Source organism: Macaca mulatta, chromosome 19 (assembly GCF_049350105.2).
Source record: "Macaca mulatta isolate MMU2019108-1 chromosome 19, T2T-MMU8v2.0, whole genome shotgun sequence".
In the NCBI taxonomy this organism is placed as follows: Eukaryota; Metazoa; Chordata; class Mammalia; order Primates; family Cercopithecidae; genus Macaca; species Macaca mulatta.
Window position 1 is genome coordinate 11,481,879 of NC_133424.1, and position 19,136 is coordinate 11,501,014.

Sequence of the window (19,136 nt, forward strand, 5' to 3'; positions counted from 1 at the left end):
CCCCATTCTCCTGCCCTAGCCTCCTGACCGCTCCCCTTCTTTCTTTTCCTTGTTTTTTTTTTTTTTTTTTTTTTTGTTTGTTTGTTTGTTTTTTGAGACGGAGTCTCGCTCTGTCGCCCAGGCTGGAGTGCAGTGGCGCGATCTCGGCTCACTGCAAGCTCCGCCTCCTGGGTTTACGCCATTCTCCTGCCTCAGCCTCCTGAGTAGCTGGGACTACAGGCGCCCGCCACCGCGCCCGGCTAATTTTTTGTATTTTTAGTAGAGACGGGGTTTCACCGTGGTCTCGATCTCCTGACCTTGTGATCCGCCCGCCTCGGCCTCCCAAAGTGCTGGGATTACAGGCGTGAGCCACCGCGCCCGGCCTTCCTTCTTTGTTTTTTTCTTTCTTTGTTTTTGCTTGACTGCAGCATCATGAGAGAGTCCTGTGCTTTTTTTTTTTTTTTTTTTTTTTTTTTGAGACAGAGTCTCGCTCTGTCGCCCAGGCTGGAGTGCAGTGGCGCGATCTCCACTCACTGCAAGCTCCGCCTCCCAGGTTCACGCCATTCTCCTGCCTCAGCCTCCCGTGTAGCTGGGACTACAGGCGCCCGCCACCACGCCCGGCTAATTTTTGTATTTTTTGAGTAGAGACGGGGTTTCACTGTGTTAGCCAAGATGGTCTCGATCTCCTGACCTCGTGATCCGCCCGTCTCGGCCTCCCAAAGTGCTGGGGTTACAGGCGTGAGCCACCGCGCCCGGCTCCTGTGCTTTTTTATAGCTGCAAGTACTCCTGGGTCCAGCCTACTCCCACTAACACCGATCACTTTCCCACTTGAATTTTTAGGTTATTTCTAGTTTTTCCCCTCCTGCCAAAGGCTTGGGGGTCCCCAGGCTTGCGTGTCTGCTGTGCTCAGGGTGGATACCCTGCAAGGGAGGGCCATGCTGCATCAGAAGCGGATTTAGAGAGATGTTGCCAGGCCCACCAGGAAAGGCTGTGCCAAGGCTCTTCGCAGGGGTGCCAAGAAGAAGGGTCCGTGCCTGTTGTGGTGCCAGGCATTGACATCCTTCCCTCCCAGTCCCATCACCCTCGTGAACTAGTCCTGTGGAATAGGGCCTTATGCGTGCTAGACCCTGGGTTTGTCCTGCTGACAACCCCATAGTGTGGGTGCTGTTATCCCCATTTCATAGAGAAACCGAGGGCTGGGGAAGTGGCAGCCCTCATTCAGTTTCTGCCGTGAGCCTGTGGCTGAGGTGCCAGACTGCAGAGCCTTCACCCAGTGATCTTGCTCAGTTGTCCCTGTGAGGAAGCTGAGCCTGGCCCTCCTGTCTCTGGAGTTCAGGGTTTCCTTTCCTTGTGTGCCCCTGGAAGTGCTGTGTGGTGACTGGGATGGTGCCTGGCAGATGGGGATTGGACGCGGGTTGGATTGGTGCCTCATTGGTCAGGAGGGCTGCTCTTAGCTGTGTGCCAATAGACTGGATGACTTAATCTCCCTAGCCTCAGTTTCCCCATCTACAAAACAGGGTTGGCCAGAGCCCTGTGAAGATGGAAGAAGGCCCTCCACCAAGCCTGGAGCTTGGTGCCGTGTCCTGGAGATGCTAGCTTGTCTGTCTTTCCTTCCTTCCCTCCCTCCCTCCCTCCCTCCCTCCCTCCTTCCTTCCTTCCTTCCTTCCTTCCTTCCTTCCCTCTTTCCCTCCCTCCCTCCCTCCCTCCCTCCCTCCCTCCCTCCTTCCCTCCTTCCTTCCTTCCTTCCTTCCTTCCTTCCTTCCTTCCTTAAAAGAGTCTCCCTCTGTCATGCAGGTGTGGTGTAGTGGCTCAGTCTCTGCTGACTGCAGTCTCAACCTCCTGGGCTCAAGTGATCCTCCCACCTCAGCCTCTCAAGTAGTTGGGACCACAGGCGTGTGCCACCACACCCAGCTAATTTTTTGTAGAGATGAGGTTTCATCATGTTGCCCAGGCTGGTCTTGAACTGCTGAGCTCAGGTGGTCCGCCTGCCATGGTCTCCTAAAGTGCTAGGATTACAGGTGTGAGCCACCACTCCCGACCGTGATGCCAGCCTCTTTTCAAGTATTTGCTGAACACCTGCTGTGTGCCAGATAGTGTGCTGGAGGCAGGGCAGTGAACAGAACAGACGAGATCCCTGTCCTGTGGAGCTGACGCTCTAGCTGGGGTCCCCGAGGGGTAGGAAGGAAGCGCAGGTGCTCGGTTGAGAAAAAAGATCGTGCGGCCAGGCGCGGTGGCTCACACCTGTAATCCCAGCAGTTTGTGAGGTTGAGGCAGGCGAATCATCTGAGGCCATGAGTTGGAGACCAGCCTGGCGAAACCCCGTCTCTACTAAAAATACAAAAATTAGACGGGTGTGGCGGCATGTGCCTGTAGTCCCAGCTACTTGGGAGGCTGAGGCAGGAGAATTGCTTAAACCCGGGAGGCGGAGGTTGCAGTGAGCCAAGATCACGCCATTGCCCTCCAACCTGGGCGACAGAATGAGACTCTATTTCCAAAAAAAAAAAAAAGAAAAAAAACCACAAACAAACAAAAATTAGCTGGATGTGGTAGTGCACGCCTGTAGTCCCAGCTACTCAGGAGGCTGAGGCAGGAGAATCACTTGAGCCCGGGAGGCAGAGGTTGCAGTGAGCCAAGATCGTGCTACTACACTTTATCTGGGATGACAGTGAGACTCTGTCTAGAACAAAAAAAAAAATTCTTTTTTTTTTTTTTTTTTTTTTTTTGAGACGGAGTCTCGCTGTGTCGCCCAGGCTGGAGTGCAGTGGCGCGATCTCGGCTCACTGCAAGCTCCGCCTCCCGGGTTCACGCCATTCTCCCGCCTCAGCCTCCGAGTAGCTGGGACTACAGGCGCCCGCCACCACGCCCGGCTAGTTTTTTGTATTTTTAGTAGAGACGGGGTTTCACCATGTTAGCCAGGATGGTCTCGATCTCCTGACCTCGTGATCCACCCGCCTTGGCCTCCCAAAGTGCTGGGATTACAGGCTTGAGCCACCGCGCCCGGCCAAAAAAAAAATTCTTTAAAAATCAGGCACACAGCGTGGTCTGACATGCAGTTTTCCAAGCCTATGGGACAGGGGTAGGGGCAGGGAGCCTAGTGGGAGGCTTTGCCCTGAGATGGGAGACTGGGCCTCAGGACATTAGGGCGAAACAGAGGAGGAGGGTATGGGTCTGGATGTCCAAGGCAGGATCTGCTGAGAGATGGGCTGTGGGGGTGGGACAGAGACTCCCAAGAAGTGGGGTGGGGCTGTTCCTGTCACATGTGACATTGTTGCCTGGGTCTGCCTGGATAGTTCCTTGTGGCCTGACTCGGAATCACTCTGGGAGAGTCTCAAGGGTGGAGGGAACTGGTACGTGTTTGCCTGGCGGTCACTACCTACTCCCCTGGAAGGAAGGGGCTCCAGGAAGCTGGCTGTGGAATGCATACTGTGGGTGGTGGCCAGCTGCCTGCATCTAGTTCACTTGGGCCCTCAGGGTGTACAGAGCTGGAAATCCGTACATGGCTGATCACCCTGTAGGGGCTTCAGACACAGCGAGCGTTCACGTTGCCCTGGCAGCTGGAACTGTCTTCTCCAGTCTTCACCACACCCCGTTTTACAGAGCAGGACACCTGTTGCAAGCTGGGAGAGACTTTGCTAACAAGGTCCCACAGCTGGCACGCACCGGCTGTGGGGGACTCAGGCCACCCCCTGCAGTGGTGAGCAGTTAGGATGACACTGAGGATACCCCTAGGAGGGTGGAGTTGCGAGCTCCAGGGCCCCACATTTGAGCAGTTTCCCCATCACTCTTGAAAATGCTGCCGGGCCAGCCAGTTTCTTTGGGGTTTCTCAGTACTGCTGAAAGTTACAAGGTCAACACTGGCCTGCAATCACAGTTATAAAAAAGTTATAAAAGCCTGACATTCAGATCACGTTGGAGACTATAAAACAGCAAGTTTTCCATTTGCACACCTCACATGACCCCAAGCCTGCTGTCCATACACAGGAAATGGGGATGTGCAGGAAAAAAACCCAAAGTGGAGGACATCATCCTCCATGTGTAATCCGGTCCGTGCATCGCACTCGACCTTGAGCACTGCAATCTGCATTGCTCCCTGGACTAGCTCCCAAGATTGATTTAGCCGGTTCACTGCCAGTGGACATTTGGGTCATTATCGGTTTTCATTCCACAAAGGACTGCCCTCAGGGAGTCGGCTGTCCTTGCCAAACCACTGCACTATATGTTTTTGGGTGCTGGGGAAAGGGTGCTTAAGACCCCTGCCCTCGAGGTATTGATATTCTAGTTGGGACTGTTAGATAAATAAACAATTAGGCCGGGCACGCCTGAAATCCCAGGGCTTTGGGAGGCTGAGGTGGGAGGATCGCCTAGGCAGCACATCACTACAGAAAAACACAAATAAAAAAAATTAGCTGGGCGTGGTGGCAAGTGCCTGTAGTCCCAGCTACTCAGGAGGCCGAGGTAGGAGGATCGCTTCAGCCCAGGAGTTTGAGGCTGCAATAAGCTATGATTGCATCACTGCACTCCAGCCTGGATGACAGAGTGAGATCCTGTCTCTGAAAAAAAAGGTGCAAATAAACCAGAAAAGTGCCAGCTAGTGGGCACTGCTGTGTTTAGAAGGAAAACAGGGCAACATGAAGGGGAGGTGGGCATCAGCAGGGGACAGACCTCTCTGAGGAGGTGACATCTGAGTTGAGTCCTTGGTGACCGGAGGTAGCCAGGATTGTGGAAATACTTGGAGGAGATGAGATGATCTTTCCAAGCAGGAGGCCAGCATGTGCAAAGGCCCTGCGACAGGAATGTCTGGCCTCCTTGCTGTTTCTTTTTATTTTATTTTATTTATTTATTTATTTTTGAGACGGAGTCTCGCCCTGTCGCCCAGGCTGGAGTGCAGTGGCGCGATCTCGGCTCACTGCAAGCTCCACCTCCCGGGTTCACGCCATTCTCCTGCCTCAGCCTCCTGAGTAACTGGGACTACAGGCGCCCACCAACACGCCCGGCTAGTTTTTGTATTTTTAGTAGAGACGGGGTTTCACTGTGTTGGCCAGGATGGTCTTGATCTCTTGACCTTGTGATCCACCCGCCTTGGCCTCCCAAAGTGCTGGGATTACAGGTGTGAGCCACCACGCCCTGCCTTTTTGCTGTTTCTTGACCACCAGTGTGGCTGGAGGGAGGAGTGAGGGGGTGGTGGGGAGGAGGGCATGGAGGTGACAGGGCCATGGGGAGCACTTGGGAACCGCCAAAGGTTATGAGCAGAGGAGGGTCATGTTCTTATGTTATATCGAGTTTTCCTTTTTTTTTTTTTTTGAGATGGAGTTTCGCTCTTATTGCCCAGACTGGAGTGCAATGGTGCGATCTTGGCTCACTGCAACTCTGCCTCCCGGGTTCCAACGATTCTCCGGCCTCAGCCTCCCGAGTAGCTGAGATTACAGGTGCCACCACACCCGACTAATTTTGTATTTTTAGTAGAGACGGGGTTTCTCCATGTTGGTCAGGCTGGTCTCAAACTGCTGACCTCAGGTGACCCGCCCACCTTGGCCTCCAAAAGTGCTGGGATTATAGGCACAAGCCACTGCATCCGGCTTTTTTTTTTTTTTTTTTTGAGACAGAGTCTCGCTCTGTCACCCAGGCTGGAGTGCAATGGCCCGATCTCAGCTCACTGCAACCTCTGCCTCCTGGATTCAAGCTATTCTCCCTGCCTCGGCCTCCAGAGTAGCTGGGATTACAGGCGCCCACCACCATACCTGGCTAATTTTTGTATTTTTAGTAGAGACGGGGTTTCGCCATGTTGGCCAAGCTGGTTTCAAATTCCTGACCTCGGGTGATCTGCCCGCCTTGGCCCCTCAAAGTGCTGGGATTACAGTCATGAGCCACCGCAACCACCAATTTTTTTTTTTTTTTTTAAATAGTAGAGACAGAGTCTCATCATGTTGCCCAGGCTGGTTTCAAACTCTTGGGCTCAAGAGATTGCCTGCCAAGGTGCTGGTATTATAGGCGTGAACCACAGTGCTCAGACTGTGTTTTACTTCGATTGGATGGGGTGAATGTTCTCTTTTGGGTACCATAGTAAGAGCTTCACAAACCCACCTCCTCTCTGAGGCAGGTGGCATCATTCCCACATACCAGATTGGAAAACTGAGGCACAGAGGTTACCCGATCTGCCCATCTTGTCCAGAAAGGAAATACTGGATTCCAGCCTGGGCCTGGAGAGTCCCCAGAGCCACGATCACAAATTGCCACAGGTCACCTCCTGCTTTTGCTCCCAGCCTGGCGTGTCCCTTGGATGAGACCAGGGAGCAGGTGATGCCACGGCTTGAGTGCCAAGGGCGAGCCTCGAGCTGGGAGCTGCAGGATTCCTGAGCAGGGAGGGGCCCCTGGGCTGGGAATGTTGAGGAGGAGTGAGGCCAGGAGTGGATTGTGGAAGCCGAGAAGTCTCCTCATCTGTAAAATGGCAGATTTGGCCCCTTGTTCTGCAAGCATTGGTCATCTGCCTCCTGCCTGGGTGTGTGTGGGTACTGGGGAGAGAGCAGAGAAGGGGCCGATATGGGACCCTGCCCGCATGAGGCTACCACTCTAATAGGATGTTGAGGTGGGGGCAGGGACAGACTGCAGCTGGGTGAACACGTCAGGAACCCAGAAGATGCCAGTTGTGAGTGGCACTGAGCGTTGAGCAGGTTGATGTGTGAAAGAACGGGAACAGCTTCCTATGGCGGTGGGAGGGAGGGTGCAGTTCGCTGGGAGCTGCCCACCTGCTCTGTGAATGCTGCAGGAAGAAGGTTCCAGGCTGAGGGAACAGCCAGGGCAAAGGCCCTGGGGCAGGACAGTGCCTGGTGTGTTTGTGGAACATGGAGGAGGCGTATGTGGTTGGAGCAAAGCCAGCAAGACAGAGCAGGGGGAAGGTGAGGACAGGAAGGTGACAGGACAGGTCGGGCAGGGCCTGGGGGGCTGCAGGGAAAAGTTTGGCTTTTATTCCAAGTGAAGCGGGAGCCCAGGGAGGGCTCTTCACAAAGGAGTTTATAGTGACATGGTGTGCACAGGCACCTTGTGACTGCTTTGTGGGAGGCAGATTGTGGGGACCAAGGGCGCGACTGCACTGGTGCAGGTGACAGTGGGACACGCTGACGGCCTTGGACGTGGAGGGAATTGAGCAGAATCAGGCCTGATGTGGAGGTGAAGCCAGCAGGACTCCCGGCTGGACAAAGTGGGTGGATGAAGGCCAGGGGGAGCCCCAGGTTTGCAGCCTCGTGAGGGGTGCGTCCCCTTCCTGCCCTTTGGGGTGACCTCAGGGATGCAGTGGCGCCTACCTGAGGACACCGTGTGGGCCGGGCACTGTAAGGCTTGGCGTCCTTGCTGGGTGACCAATGGCTATGGTTGGAAAGATGAGGCAGGGACCGGGGTGGGCAGAGGAGGCTGGGCATGGAGCCCCACTTCTCCAGCAGAGCCACAGAGAAGCCCCCAAGGTGGGTGCGAGTGACTGCGGGTCTGCCTCATTGGTGGCCCACCCATGTTCGAGTCCTGGCTCTGCTCCTCCCTTGCTGAGCGTCCTGGACAAGTCCTGAGACTGAACCTCAGTCTACCCGTCCAGTATCCTTGTGACTTCCAACCCCTCTGGGGTTGTCAGAGGATTTGCTGCTATGTTGCCTGAGATGGGGTTAGAGGCAGCCTATTGGGCAGCCAGCGTTCCTTGTATGGTTCTTACCAGAGTCCTGAGAGAAGAAGCCAGGGTGGGAACGGGCCCTGGAGTGCGGGCTCCTGCCGAAGGCTCTTCCTGTGGCCAGCGCCATGCTGAGGGCTGGCCGTGGTGTTACGTGAGCCCTCCCAGCCACATTCAGGCTCAAAGAGACTATGCCGAGCATATGGTGACAAGGAAGGGATCCCAGCCCAGGGTCCTGGCCAGGCCCTGCCAGTGCCAGGCTGCACAGGTGAGGGGTGGCTGGCCCTGGGGCACTGGCTCTGGGCCACACTGCTGACTCACCCTCTGTGGGCTTATCTGTTGATTCTCCCTCCCATGGGAAGGCTCTGGGTTTGAGCCTGCATCGTTCCTGCACGTAGCCGTCCCCACCCTCATGGGGGGCTGGAAGTCAAAAGGCGCCTGGTGGGGCCTTGTGGTTTGTTCAAAAGACAGTAAATAAACAGCCTGGGCTTCTGATCTGCTGGACTCAACCTGGCACCTCTCCCATCGCTGCTGGGTGCTACCTCCCAGCTGCACCCTTCCCTGCCTGTCCCCTATCACCTTCCTGGAGCCCTTATCCCCTTCCAGGGAGAGGTGGCCCACTTTAGAGCTCAGAAACTCGCTCTGGTGGGGTGAAGTGACTTGAGCCAAGCCAAGCAGGTGGCTAGGCCCTCTTTGGCAGACAGGAAGTGTCCTCCCATTTCATGAATGGCCAAGTCAGTGCCCAGAGATGGGTGGAGACCTGTCCAGGGCCACACAGCTCAGGAGGGACAGAGCTAGACTTTGAACCCAGGCTGCCTGGCTCCACAGTCTGGATTCTTCCTGCCCATTCAGCAGACACTTAATGAGCACCCGCCGTCTGGCAGGCACTGTTCTAGGTGCTGGGGATCTAGCAGTGACCAGGCCAGGTGCAGAAGTCTTGGCGTGTTACAGGACTACACCTCCATCAGAGGCCATTTTGCTGGGAGTGGGAACGGGTGTGTATTTGGGAGGGAGGGCAGCAAGCCATCACACCTGCCCATGGCCAGGTAGGCAGGGCCTATGGGAGGGTTTCCTGGCAGAGGGAACAGCCACTTCAAAGGCTTGAAGGCCAGCAGTGCCAGAGAGAACTCAGAGGAGGCAGGTGCAGGGGGCGGGGCTGGGGAACCTGGTCAGCATTGGGACTAGGACTGGACAGAATGGGCTAGGACCGGTCACTTGGCTTCTGCAAGAGAGAGGCTTGGAGGCAGGATCTTCGTTTTAGAAAGGTCACTGGGGAAGGTGGGAGGATGGGCCAGGACCCTGGGGCCCGGCCTGGGCCCATGGATAGGAAGCCAGGTACTGAAATGATACAGTAGTACTAGGCTAGGTGCAGTGGCTCACACCTGTAATCCCGGTGCTTTGGGAGGCCGATGCGGGAAGATTGTGTGAGGCCAGAAGTTTGAGACCAGCCTGGGCAGCATAGCAAGACCCTGTCTCTGCAAAAAATAAAAAAAATTAGCCAGCATGGTGGTGTGTTCCTGCACTCCTAGGTACTTGAGAGGCTGAGGTGGGAGGATCACTAGGGTCCAGGAGTTCAAGGCTGCAGTGAGGTGTGATTGTGGCACTGCACTCCAGACTGGGCAATGTAGGAAGACCCCATCTCTAAAAAACAAATTAGCCAAGTGTGGCGGGACATGCCTGTAGTCATAGCTACTCAGGAGGCCAAGACTGAGGTTTGCTTGTACCCTGGAGTTTGAGGCTGCAGTAAGCTGTGATTGTGCTGCTGATCCAGCCTGGGCACAGAGTGAGACCCTACCTCTAAAATAAACAAGGCTGGGTGCAGTGGTTCACGCCTGTAATCCCAGCACTTTGAGAGGCTGAGACAGGCGAATCACCTGAGGCCAGGAGTTCGAGACCAGCCTGGCCAAAATGGCAAAAGCCCATCTCTACTAAAAATACAAAGAAATTAGGCAGCTGTGGTGGTGGGCGCCTGTAATCCCAGCTGCTTGGGGGGCTGAGGCAGAAGTAAGCTGAGATTGCACCACTGTACTCCAGCTTGGGTGACAGAGCAAGACTCCATCTCAAAAAGAAAAAAAAAAAAAGTTAATAAAATACTTCATTGTCTATCTCCTGTGTGCCAGCCCTACTCTATGCTTTGGAACACAATGTTGGAGGATCCTGCCTTGGGGAGCTGAGATGGGGGTGTGGGGTCTGTGCGTGAGCCAGAACAAAACGCAGCTAAGTGACATTTAGCGTGTATGTTAGCTCTATAGAGAAAAATGAGGCATGGAGGGAGGAGGGGACAGCGTTATGGATGGGGGTGAGAGAAGTCCCTGAGGAAATGTCATTCGAGTGGGATCATTGTGAGCTTGGCAAGGTCACCCTGTCTTAGTGACCGGGAAACCTAGACCAGAGAGGCCAGGAAGCCCATCCAGGGTCACACAGGGACTGGAACGCAGGGCAGCCTGGGGGCACAGAGGGCACTGTAGCAGCAGCGAAGGGAGAGGAGAGCAGTGGGCAGCTTTCACTACTCTCAGAATGCGGATGGGATCAGGGAGGAGGAAGTAGATGACGGGGGCTGGAAAGTCACTTCCCGCTAAGTGGCCGGTCGGTGTTCCCGGCAGAGCTGCTTGGGAGGCGGTTTCTGGAAGGTTCCAAGTACTCCTGCTGCTGTGTCCCAGAAAACCTGTAGGGCCAGGCCCTTCCTCACCAAGCTCCTAGGAGATTTCTGGGGGGCTCGTTTTGGAGGCAGTCCAGGCCGAGGACGAACGTTGCTGCCCTTTGATGCAGCAGTCTGGGAACTTCTAGAAGCAAAATCGGATGAGTCCCAGGGCTCCTGGCACCCTCAGCCTGGCATGCGAGGCCCTCTGCGCCTGCCCTGCCCTGTCCTCAAACTCTCCCCTGAGAGCTGCGTCTCCGTCGCCCAGGCTGTGCCCTCCTGCGCCTGACTTAGAACTGTTAAGAAGAACGCTCAAAATTGTAAGGAAATTGAACACTAGAACAAAGGATTTTTAGCAAAGCAATTTTACTTCTGCACAGAGGGGTGCTTCTCCTTGGCCAGTCGCCATGAGAGCGCACCTGATAAAAGGGGCACGAGAGCCTTTATTCCTGATGCAAGTCCTGCCCCTGTACCCTTTCCCCATCTCAACTAATTTTGGTTGGCTAAACGTTTGAGTGTTTTTAGATAAGGCGGGCACATAAAAGAGAGAGGGAAGAGGAAGAGGTGTCTGTAGTGAGCAAGAAAGTTAGTCTTCTTTTTAAATAGGGGAAGGAATGTGAGCTGGTGCTGATAACGCCTGGTACTGGGGCGTGCCTGTGCATCTAACAAAGGCAGAAAGGAAAAAGGCAAAACAGAGTGGTGGGGGGTACTATGAATGAAAACACTGATCAGGCTATTTGAAGAGAAACCTCATCATATCCCACACTACCAATACCCCAGGCCCAGAAAGTCGCCTTCTCCTGCGTGTGCCCACAGCTCTCTGTGTTCTCTTGGGCGTCACTCCCGTCCTGTGTTCTGAAGCTGTGATTGTCCCTTGTCTGTGCTGGGCACTGGTGGCGTCCGGAGCATCACCATTGTCCTCATGGTGCCTGGCGCCTCAGACACAACCAAAGCAGAGTCACAGGACAGCACAGGCAAACACCAGAGGTTCAAAGCCGGGCCCTAGCTGCAAGTTACTGGAGGGTCCGCCTAAGATGTGTTCGCTCAGAAGGCCAGGTGCCCTGGTGGTTAGAGATCTCAGGCCCTGTGGCTTCAGTCCATTTTCATGCCACCCCCAGATGCTGTGTGACCCTGGGCAGGCCCCCACCCTCTGGGCCTCATTTGTATCTGTAAAATGGAGCCAGCAGACCCATTTTAATGGATCTTGTCATGATTAAATGGGTTAATAGGCAGGTGCAGTGGGGTCATTGTAGGGATTTCAAGACCAGCCTGGACAACATAGTGAGACCTTGCCTCTACAAAAAAATGAAAGTGGCCTGGTGTGGTAGCTCACGTCGGTAATCCCAGCACTTTTGGACTCCATTGCACTCCAGCCTGGGTGACACAGTGAGACTCTGTCTCTTAAAAGCAAACAAACAAACAAACAAAACACTTAAGGTGGTGGTGGGTGCCTATGATCCCAGCTACTTGGGAGGCTGAGACGGGAGGATTGCTTGAGCCCTAGAGTTGGAGGCTGTAGTGAGCCGTGACCTTACCACTGCACTCCAGCCAGGGCAACAGAGTGAGACCCTGTCTCTATTTAAAAACAAAACAAAAGAAAACAAAAAGGTTAATAATCCATGAAAAGTTCTCAATGCCTTGCTTGGCACAGAGTCAGTGTTGAATAGCTATTAGCTACTCTAATGTTTTGAACTCAGTAATGCGTGCGTATGATGCGGAATTCAAAGATGTCAGAGAATATGCCGTGGCTCCTGCCCCACCAGGCCCCAGCCGCCCCGGGTCCTGTTTTGTTTCTCTTTGGTTGTCTTCATCACAAAGTACAGACTTTCTTCTGTACCTCTTCCCTTCCCCTTCCCCTTCCCCTTTTCCTTGCCCCCTCCCCGTTCCCCTTCCCCTTTCCTTCTCTTCTTCCTTTCCTTTTCTTTCTTCAGTAAAACCGATCAGTACCAACCTTTTCTTCTTTTCTCACTTAGTACACTCAGAAGGGAGTTACATGTCTAGAAAGGACAGGCTTTTTCTTTTTGTGTGTCTATTGCTGCATTGCGGCATGGATAGGCCATAATTTATATATAAATATACTTTTTTTATTTTATTTTGTTTTGTTTTTTTTTTTGAGACGGATTTTAGCTTTTTGTTGCCCAGGTTGGTGCAGTGGCGCGATCTTGGCTCACTCCAACCTCTGCCTCCCGAGTTCAAGCGATACTGCTGTCAGCCTCCCGAATAGCTGGCATTAAAGGCGCCCACCACCATGCCCGGCTAATTTTTGTATTTTTAGTAGAGACAGGGTTTCACCATGTTAGCCAAGTAGGTCTCGAACTCCTGACCTCAAATGATCCACCGACCTCGGCCTCTGAAAGTGTTGGGATTACAAGTGTGAGCCATTATGCCCAGCCATATGTCTTATATATAAGCTGATTGAAAATCTATGTTTTCTTTTTGAAAATATAGGTTGAATGTAATTTAGGTTGAATGTAATTTATATTTAACTAGTCCCCTGTTGCTGGGCTTTAAAATTCTTTGAGATCTGAATTTTTCATCTCATTGAGAAACTAACAGGATTATAACAATTCCGTGGGCAAATTTGTCTACCCTGTACTTTTGTGTCTGAATCTTCACAGACATGTTCTCCTCGACTTGTGACCTTTTTCTGAGATTTCAGTTAGATATAGTAAATTGCATAAATATATATATATATATATATTTGAGAGACAGAGTCTTGCTCTGTTGCCAGGCTGGAGGGCAGGGGCGCGATCTCGGCTCGCTGCAACCTCTGCCTCCCAGGTTCAAGTGATTCTCCTGCCTCAGCCTCCTGAGTAGCTGAGACTACAGGCACCCGCCACTTCGCCTGGCTAATTTTTTGTATTTTAGCAGAGACAGGATTTCACCATGTTGGCCAGGATGGTCTTGATCTGCTGACCTCGATAATCCGCCCGCGTCAGCCTCCCAAAAACTACACCCGGCCAATCGCATGCATCTTAAACATATACCTTGATTTTCTTTTCTTCTTCTTCTTCTTCTTTTCTTTTCTTTTTTTTTTTTTTTGAGACAGAGTCTCCCTCTGTTGCCCAGGCTGGAGTGCAATGGCAAAATCATGGCTCACTGCAGCCTCAGTCTCCTGGGCTCAAGTGATTCTCCTGCCTCAGCCTCCCGAGTAGCTGACACTACAGGGGAATGCCACCATCTGCAGCGAATTACTTTTTGCTTTTTGTAGAGACAGGGGCTTGTTATGTTGCCCAGGCTGGTCTCGAACTCCTGACCTCAAGTGATCCACCCACCTTGGCCCCCCAGAGTGCTGGGATTACAGGTGTGAGCCAGTGCTCCAAGTTTTGATTTTCTAATAAGTGATTGTACTTTGGTACCCACTGGCTAGATCAAGATGCAAGTCTTCTTCATGGTGTCAGACAGTCCCTCATGCCCCTTCTAGTCCATTTCCCGAAAGGGAACCATTACCCTGATTTCTATCTCCAGAGACTAGCTTTGCCGGTTCAAGTTCAAGTCCACCCTATGACTCAGCAAGAGAAACAAGGACATGTGCCTACAAAAGGCGCATATGAGAATGTTCAGAACAGCTTTATTTGTAATAAATTCAAGCTAGGAAGACCCCGGATTGCCATCCAATGGTGAATGGACGAGCAAACTGTAGTCCATCAGTGCAATGTCAGTGCAATGGACAGATTCAACCATGAAAAGGAATGAACGTCAGACACACTAAGCAGACAGGATGTCTGTGATTGCATTACAGGCTGCCCCTGTGTTATTTTATCATTGATATCTTCCATTTGCACACTTCAAAAATAGTCATTGAAAAGATGGAGCAGTGGCACCGTTGTGAGGGGCACGTGCTGTCACTGCCGCTGCTGGTGATTCAGTGTTTAGCCAGCACCGCATGGTTTCTGAGATGCTGCATTTGTCTTTTTCTGTTTTTTTGAGACTGAGTCACTCTGTCCCCCAGGCTGGAGTGCAGTGGCACGATCTCGGCTCATTGCAGCCTCTGCCTTCTGGGTTCAAACTGTTCTCCTGCCTCAGCCTCCCAAGTGGTTGCGATTACAGGCGCCCACCACCACATCTAGCTAGGGTTTTTTTAAAATTTTGTTTTGTTTTGTTTTGTATTTTGTATCGTTTTTGTTTCTGTTTTGAGATGGAGTCTCACTGTATCACCCAGGCTGGAGTGCAGTGGTGCGATCTCGGCTCACTGTAACCTCCACCTGCCGGGTTCAAGCCATTCTTGTGTCTTAGCCTCCCGAGTAGCTGGGACTACAGGCGTGCACCACCATGCCCAGTTAATCTTTATATCTTAAGTAGAGGCAGGGTTTCACCATGTTGGCCAGGCTGGTCTCAAACTCCTGACCTCAGGTGATCCACCCACCTCGGCCTCCCAAAGTGCTGGGATTATAGGCGTGAGCCATCATGCCCGACCTGAGATGCTGCATCTCTGATGTGCAAGATACCAAGTGTCCCTGCCTCTCAGGTTACTATCTGTGAACTAGGTGGCCTGGAGCTCTGGGAGGGCCAGTGCCAAGGCTACATGTAGTGTTCATAGGATTAATCCCCTGGGACAGCCTGGTGTCTGTGACTACTGTGAAGGGGAGACAAGGGGCCATGCTAAGAGGTGACTTTGGGCTCTGTCACCTGTATGGGGGAGCCCCCTCGCTGTTTCCCTCGCTCTGCTCACTCCGCCTCCCGATTGATATAGCTTGCTCCCTCAGTCCCCTGCTCAGAGAACCCTCTCCAATTATCCCAGTCCCTAGCTCCTCTTACCCCTGCAGTGTGTCTTCCTTGCACCCACCCGGTCAGAATGTTGGCACCAGTGTCACCAGCACCGCCCAAGTGCTCAGGAGCCAGTGAGAAAGGTTCATTCCTCATGCAAGCCATGAGCTGTGACATTGTCCAAATCTCGTATCCTCTTTGTGCCTCAGGCTCGTCATCAGCCGAATGGGAGGCTGATGGAAGGGGAGTACAGCTTAGGCATCAGTGTGAACTGGGGCACGTGGTGTGACAGGCCTAGTGCTTGGCTGGCAGGGCCCTTGGGCTCTTTGTCATCCTCAGGAGTGCGGCTGGAGGACCCCGTAGCATCCCAGGCCTGGAGAGCTGACTGTGCTGCCTGTGGCTGCAGAGACAGGATGCAGATGCCAGAGCCCGTCCCCCAGGGCCTTGCAAGTGTCTGCAGGGTGCTCCCCTCTGTCTTGCCTCCTCCCACCCTCCTGGCTCTTCTCCATCCAGCCTGCCCTCAGGTTGTGACCATCCACCTCCCAAACCACCCTGGAATCTGCCTAGGGCCTGTCCACTGCCCTCCGTGCCCCTGTCTGCCATCTCCCTGGTCTCACCCCTGTTGTCACTCACCTGAACCACAGCTGTCACCCCCACCTGCCTCTTGCTCCTGCCCTCTCCCCTGCATCAGCCAGAGAAGGGTTTTAAAAGCTTACATTTGTTAATAATCTGGCTAAAGCTTACATTTATTGTAATCCATCCCTAAATCCCAGCTGGTGGCCTTGCTCTGACAGGGATGACCAGCCTCCTCCTCGTAATCCCCAGCACCGCTACCCCCAGCCCCCCAGCACTGACCACTGGAGGCTGCTTCTAAGACTTCAGCCCTGCTCTGCCAGCAGCACCCCCGTGGGGGCCTTCATAGCCCTGTTGCCCATGAAGATCCCTTTTTTCATGCAGTCCAGGCTGCAAGCCCCCTGAGGGCGTGGGCTGACTTGTATAGTCACTGCTGTGTCTGCACCCAGCCAGAGGAGGCGCTGCAGAAGTGGTGGGACAGCCTCCTGACTGACAGGCTGGAACCCATCGTTCAGGGTGTGTGGCAAGAGCACATCTCCCCCCGACTCCACCCACTGGGTAGTACATTCCCAGGAATTTCCAGTGCCCAGCCCCAGCTGAGAAACAGGTCTCCTGGAAGCCTCCAGCACCCCCATCAGGGGTTCCCAGCATGGGTAGGGCCACCTGCCGCCGGGAATGGCTGTAGTGCTAGTGGCACTCGCTCGGGGACCCAGGATGCTGTCTGTCTCGTTCCATACAGGACACAGCTGTACCATACCAATTGCCCTGTGTCCTGTACAAATTTTCTTTTTTTTTTTTCTTTTTTTTTTTTTGAGACAGAGTCTCGCTCTGTCGCCCAGGCTGGAGTGCAGTGACGCAATCTCGGCTCACTGCAAGCTCCGCCTCCTGGGTTCACGCCATTCTCCTGCCTCAGCCTCCTGAGTAGCTGGGACTACAGGCGCCCGCCACCGCGCCCGGCTAATTTTTTGTATTTTTAGTAGAAACGGGGTTTCACCGTGGTCTCGATCTCCTGACCTTGTGCTCCGCCCGCCTCGGCCTCCCAAAGTGCTGGGATTACAGGCGTGAGCCACCGCGCTCGGCATCTGTACAAATTTTCAACAATCCAGACGTTCATCGAGGTGCAGAACCTGTTTGAAATTCCCTGTGTCGGCCAGGTGCGGTGGCTCACTCCTGTAAACCGAGCACTTTGGGAGGCCAAGGTGGGCAGATCACCTGAGGGCGAGTTTGAGACCAGCCTGGCCAACACAGTGAAACCCTGTCTCTACTAAAAATACAAAAAATTAGCCAGGCATGGTAATGCATTCCTGTAATCCCAGCTACTTGGGAGGCTAAGGCAGGAGAATCGCTTGAACCCGAGAGGCAGAGGTTGCAGTGAGCTGAGATTGAACCACTGCACTCCAACCTGGGCAACAAGAGCGAAGCTCTATCTCAAAAAAAAAAGAAAAAAAAAAGAAAAGAAAAATTCCCTGTGCCTAGAACCTTTCACCATTTTGTATGAAACAACAGAATTTCCTTTTGAGCCTTTTAATGTACCCCGAGCCTACTGTTTCTACTTCAGTGCTCACTGGGAAGCTTTCGTTTTCCTTTCTGAGTGTACAGGATGTCTTCCTGTCTTCCTCCTTGCTGGAATCCTGGTGTAGTCACGGTCAGTTGGTGCAGGCTACTCCCTATGTCTTCTGGGGCGGTTGTGCCTGAGTCTTTTCCATTGTGAAAGACATGGAATTGATCCATCCATCCACCCTTCCTTCCTTCCTTCCTTCCTTCGTTCCGTCCGTCCGTCCGTCCTTTCCGTCCGTCCGTCTGTCCGTCCTTCCTTCCTTCCTTCCTTCTTTCCTCCCCCTTCCTCCCTCCCTCCTTCCCTCCCTCCCGTCTGTCCCTTCCCTTCTTTCCTTGATGGAGTCTTGCTCTGTTGCCCAGGCTGGAGTGCAGTGGCATGATCTCAGCTCACTGCAACCTCCACCTCCCGGGTTCAAGCGATTCTTCTGCCTCAGCCTCCTGAGTAGCTGGGATTACAGGGGCGTGCCACCACACTTGGATAATTTTTGTATTTTTAGTAGAGACGGGGTTTTGCCATGTTGGCCAGGCTGGTCTCGAACTCCTGACCTCAAGTGATCCACCCACCTCGACCTCCCCAAAGTGCTGGGATTACAGGCGTGAGCCACTGCACCCGGCCAGGATATGTATTTTTCTTAAACAGCTCTATTGAGCCGGGCGCAGTGGCTCACGCCTGTAATCCCAGCACTTTGGGAGACCAAGATGGGCGGTCACGAGGTCAGGAGATCAAGACCATCCTGGCTAACACGGTGAAACCCCGTCTCTACTAAAAAATACAAAAAACTAGCCGGGCGAGGTGGCGGGCGCCTGTAGTCCCAGCTACTCGGGAGGCTGAGGCAGGAGAATGGCGTGAACCCAGGAGGCGGAGCTTGCAGTGAGCTGAGATCCGGCCACTGCACTCCAGCCTGGGCGGCAGAGCGAGACTTCGTCTCAAAAAAAAAAAAAAAAAAAAACCGCTCTATTGAGTGGTAATTTACATTCCACGAAATTGATCTATTTCAGAATTAATGGTCTTTAATCATTTTACAGCCCTTGTTTTTTTTTTTTTTTTTTTCCCTTCACACAGAGTCTCATTCTATTGCCCAGGCTAGAGTTCAGTAGTGCAGTCGTGGCTCAGTACAACCTCAGTCTCCTGGACTCATGCCATCCTCCTCTCTCATCCTCTCTAGTAGCTGGGACCACGGGTATGGGCCACCACACCCAGCTAATTTTAGTTTAGTTTAGTTTAGTTTTTATAGAGATGGGGTCTTACTGTCTTGTCCAGGCTTTTACATTTAATTTTAGTAAACATCACCTTAGTCCACATGTGGAACATTTTCATCACCCCAGAAAGCTCCTTCCCCTCCATTGGCAGTCACCCCCTGTTCCCACATCCAGGTATCTACTGTTCCGTCTCCTGCTTCTGTAGATGTGACTTTTCTGGACATGAAACACATCGTATTTTGTCTTCAATAACTTTCCTTGTATTTTACCCATATGCATGTGGCATCGTGTTGATTTAAAACATATAGGAAGTGTGTTGATCTCCTGGGTATGGGGGAAATGTAACAAATACATACCAGGGAATGGGCCCCCTGGGAGTGCTAGGGGTGGGGCACAGCCTGCCAGAGGGAAAGGGTTCTGGTCACCATGACATTCCATGCAGACCCTCCTGAGCTCTTCAGACCTCAGGACTCTCCAAGACCAGAGCATTCCCCAGGGCCCAGCCGAGGTTGGTGCCTTTGCTGAGGTCACCCAAATTGCAAGACAGAGTTGCTCCACCACATGTGGTCACACTTCCTGCCCCTCAATCCGGACGCGTGAGTAATTTCTGTCCCTTTCCCCCCTCACAGGGACTTCCTCCCCCGCGGTTCAGGAATCGTCACCCGGCGGCCTCTCATTCTGCAGCTCATCTTCTCGAAAACAGGTAAGGTGGGGTGGCCTGAGGTTCAGCAGGAAGTGGATATGGATGTGTGGTGGCCAGGAGGAACTGGGGGCAGAGGGTGGAACTTGGGTCCTGGCCTGTCATTGGACATTGAATTCACATGGTCCACATG

General features: G+C 53.1%; 1 protein-coding gene and 2 long non-coding RNA genes across 52 annotated transcripts in view; 2 read left to right on the plus strand and 1 right to left on the minus strand.

Annotated features, from left to right (window-relative positions):
* The window catches only part of DNM2 (dynamin 2), a 110,591-nt gene that overhangs the window by 26,511 nt on the left and 64,944 nt on the right, over window positions 1–19,136 (plus strand). For all 50 annotated transcript variants that reach the window (XR_013408654.1, XR_013408656.1, XR_013408652.1 and 47 more), the window contains 1 exon segment: window positions 18,933–19,006. Coding sequence is in view for 43 of the 50 variants with exons in the window: in NM_001265712.1 (NP_001252641.1) it covers window positions 18,933–19,006 (74 nt within the window). In the remaining 7 variants the exon portion in view is untranslated.
* Window positions 687–2,675, minus strand: LOC144336678 (uncharacterized). The gene is made up of 2 exons (XR_013408936.1): window positions 2,554–2,675; window positions 687–1,842 (listed from the first exon to the last, which is right to left on the minus strand). It is a non-coding gene; the product is annotated as an uncharacterized LOC144336678 (long non-coding RNA).
* On the plus strand, window positions 5,557–9,196 carry LOC144336677 (uncharacterized). The gene is made up of 2 exons (XR_013408935.1): window positions 5,557–5,893; window positions 6,505–9,196. It is a non-coding gene; the product is annotated as an uncharacterized LOC144336677 (long non-coding RNA).